Source organism: Callionymus lyra, chromosome 15, assembly GCF_982586985.1.
Source record: "Callionymus lyra chromosome 15, fCalLyr1.hap1.1, whole genome shotgun sequence".
Classification (NCBI taxonomy): domain Eukaryota; kingdom Metazoa; phylum Chordata; class Actinopteri; order Syngnathiformes; family Callionymidae; genus Callionymus; species Callionymus lyra.
In genome coordinates, this window is record NC_141832.1 from 5859870 (window position 1) to 5874859 (window position 14990).

General features: G+C 40.5%; 2 protein-coding genes and 1 pseudogene across 2 annotated transcripts; 1 reads left to right on the forward strand and 2 right to left on the reverse strand.

Moving 5' to 3' along the window:
• The first annotated feature begins 321 nt into the window (after positions 1 to 321).
• Positions 322 to 4761, forward strand: LOC148064643 (GTPase IMAP family member 7). Its single transcript, XM_087809534.1, has 2 exons — positions 322 to 430; positions 3536 to 4761. The coding sequence occupies exons 1-2, from the start codon at positions 391 to 393 to the stop codon at positions 4504 to 4506; spliced, it is 1011 nt and encodes a 336-aa protein (XP_087665660.1). The 5' UTR covers positions 322 to 390; the 3' UTR covers positions 4507 to 4761.
• LOC148064644 (uncharacterized) lies at positions 1158 to 3037 on the reverse strand (annotated as a pseudogene).
• A 1241-nt stretch (positions 4762 to 6002) lies between the features above and the next one.
• On the reverse strand, positions 6003 to 10660 carry kdelr3 (KDEL endoplasmic reticulum protein retention receptor 3). The gene is made up of 5 exons (XM_087808933.1): positions 10305 to 10660; positions 9986 to 10086; positions 8330 to 8488; positions 8022 to 8274; positions 6003 to 6579 (listed from the first exon to the last, which is right to left on the reverse strand). Exons 1-5 carry the CDS (start codon positions 10393 to 10395, stop codon positions 6536 to 6538), a joined length of 648 nt encoding a protein of 215 aa, XP_087665059.1. The 5' UTR covers positions 10396 to 10660; the 3' UTR covers positions 6003 to 6535.
• Positions 10661 to 14990: the final 4330 nt, after the last annotated feature.

A 14990-nucleotide genomic window follows, 5' to 3' on the forward strand; every position in this document is an offset into this window, starting at 1 on the left:
TTTATTATTATTTTACCAAACTATCTTAAATATTTAATTTAAAATAAGCCGCAATTATGTTTTGCTCTTATTATACATTTTTTACCTTATCATATATGAAAATAATAAATACTTAATAATGTAACGTGTTGATGAATTTATTTCACGTTATATTTAATTGAAAAATACATTTATTTATGAACTTTTAACGCAGAGAAAACGATCAGAACTTTTTTTATTCCCGGCGCCGTCGACGCGGCAGTGTGACGTCACTGCAGGAGTCGGTGATGGAGGCTCAGGTGATGATGACGTCAATTCTGGATCATAATAACACGACATAACTCGATCCGAGGGTCGCGGGAGCTCAGAGTCGCGACATGACTCGTCGATAGTCGTGCTCGTGTCGCGAGGATGACGTCAGCGTGTGAAACTGCTGAGTCACGTCGTGCAGGTAAATTGGCGCCATCGTCGCTGCGGATTTAATTTATAAATAACCTTCATGATTTCAAGATTATTTAAGAAGCTTTTAACCATATTAATGTCTGTGAATTAAAAGACTTAATTTACACGTTAACGATAAATCGAAAACGTAAATAGTTTATCAATAATTATCACCAAGTAAATATATTATAAATATATCATATTCCTTCTCGCACTTTCGACATTAAATCTCCGATTATTTATTTTAAAACATTATCATTGTTATTAGTATTTGGATTTACAACGATAAGATGGTTATACAACACGAATTAAGATTTAAGATGATTTTCATCCCGATTATTTTTTTCGTTTGTTTTCTTAGTTTTTTGTTCCCAGAATCTTTAATAAGTCTGTGGAAATATTTTTGTGAATTATTAAAATATGTAGAAATATTGCCATGACAAGGTTAAATAGCAAAATTATATTTGATTTAAATGTATTTCTTTGTCTTGCTCAAGTCCTTCAGGGGTCAACCTCCTCCATCTAACCCTGTTCTCTGCATCATCCTCTCTCACCCGAACCAACTTCATGTTTCACTCCCTCCATGAACCTTCTTCCTCCAGACCTCCTTCCTGGTAGTTCCAACCCCAGCATCCTTCTAGCAACATCCTCACTATCCCTCCTTTGTACATGACCATCTCGTTCTCTCTCCCCTTATCTCCTAAACATCTCACATGTTCCTCTGATCGACTCCTGATTCAATCCATCTTCGTCACTCCCAGAGAGAACCTCAACATCTTCATCAACCTCAAGCTCTGCTGCCTTTTCCTCACCGTCTCTGGACCATGGATCATGGCTGCTCTCACCACTGTCTCTCCTAGACACTTCCATACCTCCACAGGTATATCATCAGAACTGTCTTTTCATTCTTTATCCTCTTCAATGTCTTCCTCACTTCACCTTCACCAATCCTTGCTACTTCATGGGTCACAGTCGTCACCTCTTCTACCCTTTGTTCCCTTTCCCTGTCTGGAGCGGACACTCACCTCACGGACTGGATTGTGGACTACCTCACCAACCGTCCACAGTTCGTGAGGACCCGGGATGGTGTTTCGAAGACTGTACTGTGCAGTGTAGGGGTCCCCCAGGGAACAGTGTTGGCACCGTTCCTCTTTTCACTGTACACTGCAGACTTCCAACACCTGTCTCCCACCAGTCACCTGCAAAAGTTCTCGGACGACTCCGCCATCGTCGGCCTCATTAAGGACGGGGATGATGGGTCGTACCGGGGACTTGTCCAGGACTTTGTTGACTGGTGCCTGGAAAACCACCTTCAGATCAACTCCAGCAAAACTAAGGAGTTGATTGTGGATTTCCGGCGGTGTCCCTCCATCTCCCCCTCACCACTGAACATCCAGGGACAGGACATTGAGATTGTCACGACTTACAAGTTCCTGGGTGTTCACCTCAACAACCGCCTGGACTGGGTGGATAACACTGCTGCTCTTTATAAAAAAGGGCGGAGTAGACTCTACCTGCTCTGGAGGTTGAGGTCGTTTGGTGTCCAGGGGCCACTCCTGAAGTCATTCTATGACTCAGTAGTGGCCCCTGCCATCTTCAACGGTGTGGTCTGCTGGGGGAGCAGCATGACAGCGTCCTAGGGCGCCCCCTGGATCCTGTGGAGGAAGTGACTGGAGGGAGGATGCGGAGCAAGCTGGGCTCCATGAGGAGGAACTTGTCTCACCCTCTCCAGCACACACTGAGGGCATTGAGGAGCTCCATCAGTGATAGGATGCTCCATCCCCGGTGTGTGAGGGAGAGGTACTGCAGGTCCTTCCTCCCTGCAGCCATCAGACTCCACAATAAGAACACAGCCAGATAATCGTCTAACTGCACCTTTCTTGTTATTTTTGTAAATATGATGGTGTATATAATATAGTGCAGATTTATTTTCTATTCTATTTAGATTTTTTATTTTCTTTTTAATATTTTATTTCTGGGTGTTTTATTTTTCTTCTGGTATATTGCTCTTGCTGTTTGTTAAAAAGAATTTCCCCTCGCGGGACAATAAAGGGATTCTGATTCTGATTCTGATTCATTTTCCTCATTCATTAGCTCTTCAAAGTTCTCTTTCCATCTTCCTATTACTTCTGTGGCATCTGTCAACACATGTTCCTCTCCATCCTTAATCACCTGAACCTGCTGCACGTCTTTCCATCTCTATCTCTATGTTTTGCAAACCTGTATGAATCCTTCTCTCCCTCTTTACTTTCCAACCTAGCATACAAGTCATCATACGCCCTTGGTTTGGCCTTCGCCACCTCTACCTTCACCCTGCATCTTCCTTCTCAGTGTCCCACTTTTTCTTTGCTAACCTCTTTCTCTTTAAATACTCCTGCACTTCCCCATTCCACCACCAAGTCTCCTTATCTACTTTCCTTCCAGACGACACACCAAGTTCTCTCCTACCTGTCTCCCTGATTACATTAGCTGTAGTTGTCCCGTCACCTGGGAACTCTCCCTGACCGCCTACATTCTTTCTCAACTCCTCCCCGAAAACCATAGAACAATCCTCTCTTTTCAGCTTCCACCACTTTGACCTTTGTTCTGCCTTTGTCCTCTTTGTCTTCCAAATCATCCAGATTCCATCTGCGGAGCTCCATCCTTGCTACCCTCTCACCAACCACTACTTTGCAGTCACTTATCCCCTTTAGATTACATCGTCGATACAAGATGTAGTCTACCTGTGTGCTACCGCAACTCTTAGAAGTTACCCTATGTTACTTCCTCTTCTGGACAAAAGTATTCACAACAGCCATGTCCATCCTTTTTGCAAAGTCTACCACCATCTGTCCCTCGGTGTTCCTGTCCTGGATACCAAACCTCTCCATCACTTCTTCATTGTTTCCTGCACCAACATGTCCATTGAAGTCTGCACCAATTACCTCTCTCTCACCTCTGGGGAACCCTTCATCTACCTCACTCCAGAATGTTTCCTTCTCCTCCAATTCACATCCCACCTGGGGGGGCATAGCCACTAATAACGTTTAACATCACACCTTCAAGCCTTCTTTAAGTTGTACTTATGTCATGGTTAATAAATTAAATATTAAAGTCCTAAACTTGTTTTTTCTAGGATCAGAACTTCCGTCTGACTTGAGGATAATTCTTGTTGGAAGAACCGGGTCAGGCCGAAGTTCCTCTGGGAACACCATCCTGGGCGGTCCGGTGTTCCCCGTCGGCGTCTCCCCTTGCTCGGTCACCTCTCTGACCACCAGAAGGACCGGGTCGGTGGACGGACGGACCGTCAGTGTGACCGACACGCCCGGGTTCTTCCACTCACGCTTGTCCCAGCAGGAGCTGACGGAGGAGCTGCGCCGGGCCGTGGAGCTCTCCGGGCCTGGACCTCACTGCTTCCTACTGACCCTGCAGCTGGGCAGGGTGACCCCGGAGGTGAAGGACTCGCTGGACTGGTTCTGGATGACGTTCGGCCCACAAGCGTCCCGCTTCTCCCTGGTTCTGTTCACCTGGGGCGACCGGCTGCAGGGCGGGAGCGTCCAGGACTTCGTGGGTCAGAGTGACGACATGTCCCAGCTGGTCCGGACCTGCCACGGCGGTCATCACGTCTTCGACAACACGTCCGACTCTCAGCAGGTCCGGCAGCTGCTGGAGAAGGTGGACGGGATGGTGACGGACAACCAGGGGCGTTGCTACGACGACCAGATGCTGAAGGAGGCGGAGGCAGCGATGGCAGTCGCTATAGCGACGGTGGGACAACTTCACTGTGAGGACCAGGTGATGACGAGGGAGGGAGAGGAGGACCGGAGGAGGGAGGGAGAGGAGGACCGGAGGAGGGAGGGAGAAGAGGACCGGAGGAGGGCGGAGAGGTTGTTTTGGCGTGAGCTGCTGACGGCGGTGGGGCGCGGGGCAGCAGAGGGAGCCGGGGTCCTGGACAAGGACCAGTCGGTGAAGACGGGGAAGGTGGTGAGGAAGGCTGCCTCCCTGGTGTCCTCGCCGCTGTCACTCAACTCCGCTGCTCAGGTCGTGAGCGGAGCCGTGAGGGAGGGAAGTCGAGTTTTCTTCAAACATCGCAAAACTTTCTTTTGAGGCCGAACTATCAATATTTGTCTCCATCACAGCGTTTGTTCATGTTTGTGTTGCAATTAAACTTCCGGCCTTTTAGACGGCAGCAGTCGTTACGTCCTCCGCAGCTAAAGGAAGATTGATGACTGAGGACGAGAGGATACAGTGAGTCCAGAAGCTTTTAAAGCTGATGTTTGGACATATTTTGGTTTGAAAACAAATGAAAGTAGTTTCGACTTTGTCAAGAGTCATGTTGTCTGTATATACTACAACACCAGAGTCAAGTACTGGACAATACTACACATATATACTTGTTACTACACTATCACAACACCAGAGTCAAGTACTGAACAATACTACACATATATACTTGTTACTACACTATCACAACACCAGAGTCAAGTACTGGACAATATTACACATATATACTTGTTACTACACTATCACAACACCAGAGTCAAGTACTGAACAATACTACACATATATACTTGTTACTACACTATCACAACACCAGAGTCAAGTACTGGACAATACTACACATATATACTTGTTACTACACTATCACAACACCAGAGTCAAGTACTGAACAATACTACACATATATACTTGTTACTACACTATCACAACACCAGAGTCAAGTACTGAACAATACTACACATATATACTTGTTACTACACTATCACAACACCAGAGTCAAGTACTGGACAATACTACACATATATACTTGTTACTACACTATCACAACACCAGAGTCAAGTACTGAACAATACTACACATATATACTTGTTACTACACTATCACAACACCAGAGTCAAGTACTGGACAATACTACACATATATACTTGTTACTACACCATCACAACACCAGAGTCAAGTACTGGACAATACTACACATATATACTTGTTACTACACTATCACAACACCAGAGTCAAGTACTGGACAATACTACACATATATAATTGTTACTACACTATCACAACACCAGAGTCAAGTACTGGACAATACTACACATATATACTTGTTACCACACTATCACAACACCAGAGTCAAGTACTGGACAATACTACACATGTATACTTGTTACTACACTATCACAACACCAGAGTCAAGTACTGGACAATACTACACATATATACTTGTTACCACACTATCACAACACCAGAGTCAAGTACTGGACAATACTACACATATATACTTGTTACCACACTATCACTAATACTCACCCCTAGTAAACAACTTTTAAACCTTTTTAATGTCTTGTTCTTATTCATTGTATCCTCTTTGATCCGAGACAAAAAATAAAAGCATCTTAAATTTAGATATTAAATGACATCTGAGTGTTACTGAATTAAAGTTAAAATACTATATACACATTTATTACTAAAATACTTTCTTAAAATATACTTTTATTTGAGTAACTTCATTCAATAATGATGAAAATTGTGTTTTTTTTATGACGAATGTTGATGGAAATAAAAAATGCTTTTACTTCTTCCACTCAAAAAACTGTGAGTACTACTTTATGTGAAACATGTTTATTCATATATATTTTATATTCATTAATAAGAAAAGATCATCAATGGTGAGCTGCAGGAGTGTGACGGAGAGAGTTTTGTAAAACTCTTTTATCATGATGACACACGTGAATATTGCTCGTCAAACACCAGAAGAACAAAGATTTCAAGAACAAAATAAACCAGAGATTTGCAGTAAAAATGAAGGAGAATCAACCCTAAACACAAAAGTACAAAAGCTGAACAAAGAAAGTAACATGTGTGGCTTAATTTAAGACAACCCAGTTCTCCACAGCAGACGAGAGAAGAATATTGAAGGTGATGTTACTGGATCTGATGTGGTGGAGACAGAACTGTCAGATATAGAAACCAGTCCTAGAAAGACCAGGAAACACTTTCAAACTTCACCAACGTAAAAATAAATCCAACTTCAAGGCAATTGTGCAAAGAAACACTGAAGGTTCTGGTCACAGATTGAAGCCAGACCTTCACTTCCAGGACGTGGGCGGCACAAGGAGGAGGAGGAGGGTCTGGGTGGTTAGACCGGCATAGGAAGACCCATCTTCCCTCGTCCACGAAGAACTGAGAAGAACAAGAGGAAGATGATTATTGGAGCGAGTTGATATCACGATACATGGATTTATATAGTGATATGTTGTGATAGTGTAGTAACAAGTATATATGTGTAGTATTGTCCAGTACTTGACTCTGGTGTTGTGATAGTGTAGTAACAAGTATATATGTGTAGTATTGTCCAGTACTTACACTGGTGTTGTGATAGTGTAGCAACAAGTATATATGTGTAGTATTGTCCAGTACTTGACTCTAGTGTTGTGATAGTGTAGTAACAAGTATATATGTGTAGTATTGTCCAGTACTTGACTCTGGTGTTGTGATAGTGTAGTAACAAGTATATATGTGTAGTATTGTCCAGTACTTGACTCTGGTGTCGTGATAGTGTAGTAACAAGTATATATGTGTAGTATTGTCCAGTACTTGACTCTGGTGTTGTGATAGTGTAGTAACACGTATATATGTGTAGTATTGTCCAGTACTTGACTCTGGTGTCGTGATAGTGTAGTAACAAGTATATATGTGTAGTATTGTCCAGTACTTGACTCTGGTGTTGAGATAGTGTAGTAACAAGTATATATGTGTAGTATTGTTGAGTACTTGACTCTGGTGTTGTGATAGTGTAGTAACAAGTATATATGTGTAGTATTGTCCAGTACTTGACTCTGGTGTTGTGATAGTGTAGTAACAAGTATATATGTGTAGTATTGTCCAGTACTTGACTCTGGTGTTGTAGTATTTTCAGACCACATTACTCTTGATGAAGTCGTAACTGCTTTCATTTGTTTTCAAACCAAAATATGTCCAAACATCAGCTTTAAAAGCTGCTGGACTCACTGTATCCTCTCGTCCTCAGTCATCATTCTATCTTAAGCTGTGGAGGACGTAACGACTGCTGCCATCTAGAGGCCGGATGTTTATTTGCAACACAAAAATGAACAAACACTGAATGTTTAGTTTTGTTGATTGTAAAAATGTAATAATTTTATACAAACCATTTTTAAATTGAAATAATACACATAATATAAAAACATTTATCATTGAAATACATACGTTATAGTCTAAAAACATTGCGTGTATTTAAGTGTGTATCATATCAAACCATTTCAAGGTCAGTAAGTAAAACCAAATCTATACACAATCACTATAAGGCAAATTGTCGGTTTTTGAGAAAATGAAAAGGATTTTAAGTGCTCCTTATAGTCCCAGTAATACGGTGAATTACACACTGTGGTGTAATATGTTGGCTATAATTGAGTATATGAAGTGGATCTACAGGAATAAAGAATGTTTAAGAAAAAATACTGGAAGAGCTTTGATGTGATCAGGAGTCAATCGAAACAGAACCATCTAGTGGTTAAACAGCGCAACTGCGAGTGGGAACCACAACAAGCCTGGACCACAGGGAGAAAGTACATTTAAAGTCGACACCACCAGTGTCGATACTTTACCTTTGGTGACGTAAAGGTAGAAGAAGTCGCAGTAGAAGATGGTCTGGACGACACCAGACACCACGGCGATGTGGTCGAAGAACCCCTCGGTGTGGTAGCGCCAGACCCAGTTGGCGATGTAGAGGGCGCGGTACAGGCCCAGGAAGAACAGGTAGTGCGTGGTGATGGACTCGGCCTCGCCCGTCTTGGTGATCATGAAGAGCTGCGGCATGATGGCCACGGACTCCAGGAAGATGGAGAAGGTCCAGAGGATCTGAGGAGACCGAGGTTCACACCACGTCCACAGGAGTAACCTGCTGCTCACTCACCTCCAGAGGGGTGAAGGCGTAGTTCTCCAGGAAGGACAGGCCCACCACCGGCACCAGCAGGAACTCCACGCGGAAGGTGTCGTTCTCAGAGTCGTACGTGTTGCGGAAGCGCATGTAGATCAAGTAGACGGTGGCGTAAGAAAGAGCCAGAAACACCACCTGAAAGAGACGTTTATTCAAGTTTACTCAGCTGCTCCACTGACCCGCGCACCCGCTGTGAGCCCCCTCCTGTTGACCAACACGTCTGCACACAGGCTACACCACGGACAAAAACAAGCTCTTTATATTGGACTTAAAATATGAATAAATCAAATACTAATCATAGTATTGATTACAAAATACTCATGAAAATAAAGCTAAATAATATATAAACTAATTATAAACAATTATAAAATAAAGCAAATACTAACAAATAATTAAATTAATAAAAGGAAAAAAATAACCACAATATAATGTGATATAATAAAAATAAATGAAAAATAAAATATCAATAAATCAAATACTCATCATAATACAATCAAAATAAGCTTAATAATTAATAAACTAATTATAAAACAATAACAAAAACAATAATTTGATCTACGTTCTTTGTCTTTATCTTTTTTTGATCCATGTTCTTTGTCTTTATCTTTAGACTTAGATTGTTTCATCTTGTTCTTTCCCTTTATATTCTTGTTCTTATTTTATTTTTTTTTATTTAAAAGAATTGCTGTAAGTATTGGCTATTGGAAAAAAAACAATCAATAAAGTTTTACCTTACCTTACCTTACCCTACAAAACAAAACAAATACTAACAAATAATTAAATTAATAATAGGATAAAAATTACCACAATATAATGTGATATAATAAATTAAAAATTAAATATAAATAAATCAAATACTCATCATAATACAATCAAAATAAGCTAAATAATTAATTAACAAGTTATAAAACAATAACAAAATAAATCAAATACTCATGAATAATTATAATAAAAAAGTAAAACAAAGATAATCACAATATAATATGATGTAATAAATATATTTAAAAAATGTAAAAAGAATGAACCAAATACTAATGAATAATTATATTATAATAAAAAATAAAAAAAGTGAAATAAAAATAATCACAATATTAAATTAAATAGTTACAACAACAATCAAATGAAATAAATCAAATACTAACAAATTATAAACATTAATAATAGGATAAAAAGCCACAATATAATATAATAAATATAAATAATCAAATAATTATTATTATTTAGAAAAATACTCATCATAATACAATCAAAATAAGATCAATAATAAATAAAATAATGATAAATGCAACACTAATAGAGTCAGGGCCTCATTCATTCCTCGTGTAATTAAGATTGTTTAATTCTGAGTTTCCATCCATCCATCCCTCCTTCCAAATATATAACCAACAACAAACAGTACACAACTAAACGTGCACTCACTACAGAAGTAGGTGACGGGAGGTATTATTAAAACATGAAATATCCTGCTTCAGACAGAAACGAGGAATCTCTCCTTCCTGCGGCTCAGTTCAGGTTCAGTTTGTCTGGTCGTCCTGAACTTTCAAACCTTCTTTATTCACACGTTCTCTGGTTTGTCGTGTGGCGACAAAGAAGCTGCATGTGATGGACCGTGGGTTCGACTCCCGACCGTACCTTCATGACGGTGTTGTACGGCGAGATGAAGACGGTGAACAGGTCCAGGTACCTGGTGGTGAACACCAGCGCGAACAGCACCTGGGCTTTGCCAGAAATCCCTGAAAACGAGACACATGTCGAGAGTCAATAGAGTCCAGGATGATGTGGACCAGGATGCAGGATGCAGGAGTGAAGGTGGAGCAGCAGCTGCCTCTACTCTGCCACGTCGCTGCTTCACCCACTGATGGAAGTACCAACAGGAAGTTAGGTTTAACAACACTATGACGTCACTGGTTTGTTATTTAGCCACAGAACAACAACTATAAACACATGTTACCTGCACATGACTTGGACTTCCAGATCTTCAACAAGAGGATGACAATAGCCAACAGATGTGACACGTCACCAGCCAGACGAAAAACATTCATCTTGATCCAAATTATTTAAAAAAAAAAATGCTAAAAGTTACTGTCAAGAAGTTGCTGGAAAGTCCTTCGACTTGCACAGACCACCGCAAAATGGCGATCAAAAGTTGTGCAAGCGCGCGGGCGACGAGTTTAAAAAGAAGCTAAAGTTGCATAAGAGCGTAAATCCGACAGTTTGTTGGATTAAAAGTAATAATAAAAGCAGCGGAGGCGCAGTCTGAGGAGGTGACGTGGCTGAGACGCGTCAATCTGAAAGTTCGGAGCGACTTCTTCTTCTTCTGAGGGGATGCTCGCGCAGTTACGTCACTGCGCTCTCTGTCGCCCCCGCAGGCGAGGAGTCACACTACGATCCGTCAAGTGGGTTTTAAAAGATTTTATTTTTTATTCTCTGATCCTTTTTTTTCGACCTGATGATGCTGTATTTCAAAAGATCGCCATAGATTCAAATGTATCTTTTATTCTTCGCCTCATTTTTGTTGTTATTTTAATGATAACTGCAGGACAAACAGCAGAAACACACGTGAAAAAGAACATCAAAATTAATAGATGATACAAAATGATGATAGAAAAGGCAGCAAGAAAGCAACACATCTTCAAAAGTGTGTTGAAGGAGGAACATTTCCCTGAGGATACAAGGAAAACCTGTTTCTCATCTCAGGCGTTCTTTAACTCATTATTATAACTAGTTTTTCCGGTTGAAAACGTTTTAAATAAATAAGAAACTGAATGATTCAATCCACAAAAACTGCTTCGAATCAAAACTTATTCGTAAAGCATTACAAAAAAAAATACTAAATCTTACACTAGTTATATATATTTTTAAAATCCAGTTCTTAAATCACAAGCGTCTTTGATTAAAAATAATGAAATATAAAATTAATGAAAATATAAGTATAAAATAAGTTATTATATATTTAATTACTAGTGATTTTTTTGTTGTAATTTATTTATTTATTTTAACAAATGACTGAAATCTGATCTTTTTAATTACCTGTTATTATTTTCCAAAAACCAACATCTATATTTGCATCACTGCGTGATCAATACTTCCTTCAAACCTCTCCTGCCTCCCTCACACTCCAGGTCCTGGATCTAAAAGTGGCCTCCACCACGTCTGCAGACCTGCAGCCCACTGAGAGAACATCCACACGTCACCCTGGAAACACTCCTTCACGCTCACGTGGACCATCCAGTCCACCGGACCTCGTCTGGACCCGGATGAGCAAAAAGGTCACAAGAACTAATCCGACACACACACGTCTGATTAGCAGCTATTTCTAGACACACACACAGTGACACACTGACACACAACATCGCTGTCACTCAATCTGGTTATTGTTAGAATCACCATGAAGTAGAAGGACCAGATGAAGCAGCCATGTTAGCATTAGCATTAGAGTTAGCATAAGCATTAGAATTAGCAATGATAAAGATTTTATCAAGTCAGTAACAATCTGGTTATTGATAGAATCAGTAAGAACATAGAAGATAAAGTAGAAGGACCAGATGAAGCGGCCTTGTCAGCATTAGCATTAGAATTAGCATTAGCATTAGAATTAGCAATGATAAAGATGTTATAATGTCAATAACAATCTGGTTATTGTTAGAATCAGTAAGAACATAGAAGATAAAGTAGAAGGACCAGATGAAGCAGCTTTGTTAGCATTATCATTATAATTAGCATTAGCATTAGCAATGATAAAGATGTTATCACATCAATAACAATCTGGTTATTGTTAGAATCAGTAAGAAAATAGAATATAAAGAAGTAGGACCAGATGTAGTATCCATGTTAGCAGGAATTAGCATTAGCATCAGCCTTTAGCAATAGCAATGATAAAGATGTTATCATGTCAATAACAATCTGGTTATTGTTAGAATCACTGAGAACAAAGAATATAAAGTAGTAGGACTAGATGAAGCAGCCTTCTTAGCATTAGTATTAGAATTAGCATTAGCATTAGCAATGATAAAGATGTTATCACGTCAATAACAATCTGGTTATTGTGTTATGTCTCGTGTGTCTTTCTTGGTGTTTCCTGTTTTTATTTTGAAACCTGCTCCCTTCTGTGTCTGTGAGTTTCCTTTCCGGTCCCTTAACCTGCTGATTAGTTAATGTCTTCACCTGTCTTGTGTTCTCCTGTTGATTGTTATTGTCTTCACCTGTCTTGTGTTCTCCTGCTGATTAGTTGTTGTCTTCACCTGTCTTGTGTTCTCCTGCTGATTAGTTATTGTCTTCACCTGTCTTGTGTTCTCCTGCTGATTAGTTATTGTCTTCACCTGTCTTGTGTTCTCATGTTGATTGTTATTGTCTTCACCTGTCTTGTGTTCTCCTGCTGATTAGTTATTGTCTTCACCTGTCTTGTGTTCTCCTGCTGATTAGTTATTGTCTTCACCTGTCTTGTGTTCTCCTGTTGATTAGTTATTGTCTTCACCTGTCTTGTGTTCTCCTGCTGATTAGTTATTGTCTTCACCTGTCTTGTGTTCTCCTGCTGATTAGTTATTGTCTTCACCTGTCTTGTGTTCTCCTGTTGATTAGTTATTGTCTTCACCTGTCTTGTGTTCTCCTGCTGATTGTTATTGTCTTCACCTGTCTTGTGTTCTCATGTTGATTGTTATTGTCTTCACCTGTCTTGTGTTCTCCTGCTGATTAGTTATTGTCTTCACCTGTCTTGTGTTCTCCTGCTGATTAGTTATTGTCTTCACCTGTCTTGTGTTCTCCTGTTGATTAGTTATTGTCTTCACCTGTCTTGTGTTCTCCTGCTGATTGTTATTGTCTTCACCTGTCTTGTGTTCTCCTGCTAATTGTTATTGTCTACACCTGTCTTGTGTTCTTCTGCTCCACAGCTGCCACTGATTGCTGGCAGCATCTTATTCTGTTCACTCTCCCTCAGTCTTTGTCGGTTCGTCACACTTGTTCTCCTGTGTTTGTCTAGTTCATGTTTCACGTTATAGACTCCGATCCGAGATTGTTTTTCCTTCCAGGTTTTGATCCTGGTACGTTTTCTAGTTTTTCTGCCTGCCTGTGACCTTGACCTGTTGTTGGATATCGTACCTGTTTGCTGTTTATTCCTGGACTACTGTGACGATCCTCTGCCTGCTCCTGATAAAACTGTCAAGTTTAATAACAATCTGGTTATTGTTAGAATCAGTAAGAACATAGAAGATAAAGTAGAAGGACCAGATGAAGCAGCCTTGTTTGCATTAGCATTAGAATTAGCATTAGCATTAACATTAGCATTAGTATTAGCAATGATAAAGATGTTATTACGTTAATAACAATCTGGTTATTGTTAGAATCAGTACACAGAAAATAAAGTAGAAGGACGAGGTGACGTATGCATGTTAGCAGCAGGTTAGCATAAGCATTAGCATTAGCATTTATCATTAGCAATGACAACAATGTTATCCTACGATATATTTCTTTCAGTTGTAGAAAAAATAAAAAAATCTACTTGAAAATGTTCCAAAGATCGTTCCAAAGTTTAGGGGCAATCAGAATCAGAATCAGAATCAGAATCAGAATCAGAATCAGAATCAGAATCAGAATCAGAATCAGAATCAGAATCAGAATCAGAATCAGAATCAGAATCAGAAACCTTTATTAGTCCCGCGAGGGGAAATTCGGTTTAACAACAGCAAGCAAAAAAATAAAAACACCCAGAAATAAAAAGAAAAAGAAAAAGAAAATCTAAATAGAATAGAAAATAAATATGCGCTATATCATATATACAAAATCATATTTACAAAAATAACAAGAAAGGTGCAGTTAAATAATTATATTGGTGTGTTCTTGTTGTGGAGTCTGATGGCAGCAGGAGGAAGGACCTGCAGTACCTCTCCCTCACACACCGGGGATGGAGCATCCTATCACTGATGGAGCTCCTCAATGCCCTCAGTGTGTGCTGGAGAGGGTGAGACAAGTTCCTCCTCATGGAGCCCAGCTTGCTCTGTATCCTCCTCCCAGACACTTCCTCCACAGGATCCAGGGGGCGCCCTAGGACGTAACCGGCCTTCTTAATAAGGCTGTCCAGTTTAGCCCTATCCTTTGCTGTCATGCTGCTCCCCCAGCAGACCACACCGTTGAAGATGGCAGAGGCCACTACTGAGTCATAGAATGACTTCAGGAGTGGCCCCCGGACACCAAACGACCTCAACCTCCGGAGCAGGTAGAGTCTACTCCGCCCTTTTTTATAAAGAGCAGCAGTGTTATCCACCCAGTCCAGGCGGTTGTTGAGGTGAACACCCAGGAACTTGTAAGTCGTGACAATCTCAATGTCCTGTCCCTGGATGTTCAGTGGTGGAGGGACACCGCCGGAAATCCACAATCAACAGTCTGGAAGGATTTCTCTCCTCTGGTCCTGAACCGTGTTCAGGAACCATCAGTAGATTCTGATCCACAGACCTCAGAGCCCGAGCTGGGGTGTAAGGCTGGATCAGATCACTGATGGAAGGTCTGACCATGAATAGATCTGAAAGTAAGAACCAGAATTTTAAAATGATCCTGAAAGAAACTGGCAGCCAGTGAAGAGTTTGAAGGAGAAATGTGAGTTCTTCTACTAGAGCAGCTCAGAATTCTGGCTGCAGAGTTTTGTATC

What these genes read in the sequence shown, in the direction of transcription:
- LOC148064643 (XM_087809534.1), top strand. Translation starts at nt 391, where the DNA reads ATGACGTCAGCGTGTGAAACTGCTGAGTCACGTCGTGCAG. An exon ending in TGCTGAGTCACGTCGTGCAG is followed by an intron (nt 431 to 3,535) that starts GTAAATTGGCGC and finishes TGTTTTTTCTAG; the next exon opens with GATCAGAACTTCCGTCTGAC.
- kdelr3 (XM_087808933.1), bottom strand. Translation starts at nt 10,395, where the DNA reads ATGAATGTTTTTCGTCTGGCTGGTGACGTGTCACATCTGTTGGCTATT. An exon ending in CGTACAACACCGTCATGAAG is followed by an intron (nt 8,489 to 9,985) that starts GTACGGTCGGGA and finishes CGTCTCTTTCAG; the next exon opens with GTGGTGTTTCTGGCTCTTTC. An exon ending in ACGCCTTCACCCCTCTGGAG is followed by an intron (nt 8,275 to 8,329) that starts GTGAGTGAGCAG and finishes CGGTCTCCTCAG; the next exon opens with ATCCTCTGGACCTTCTCCAT.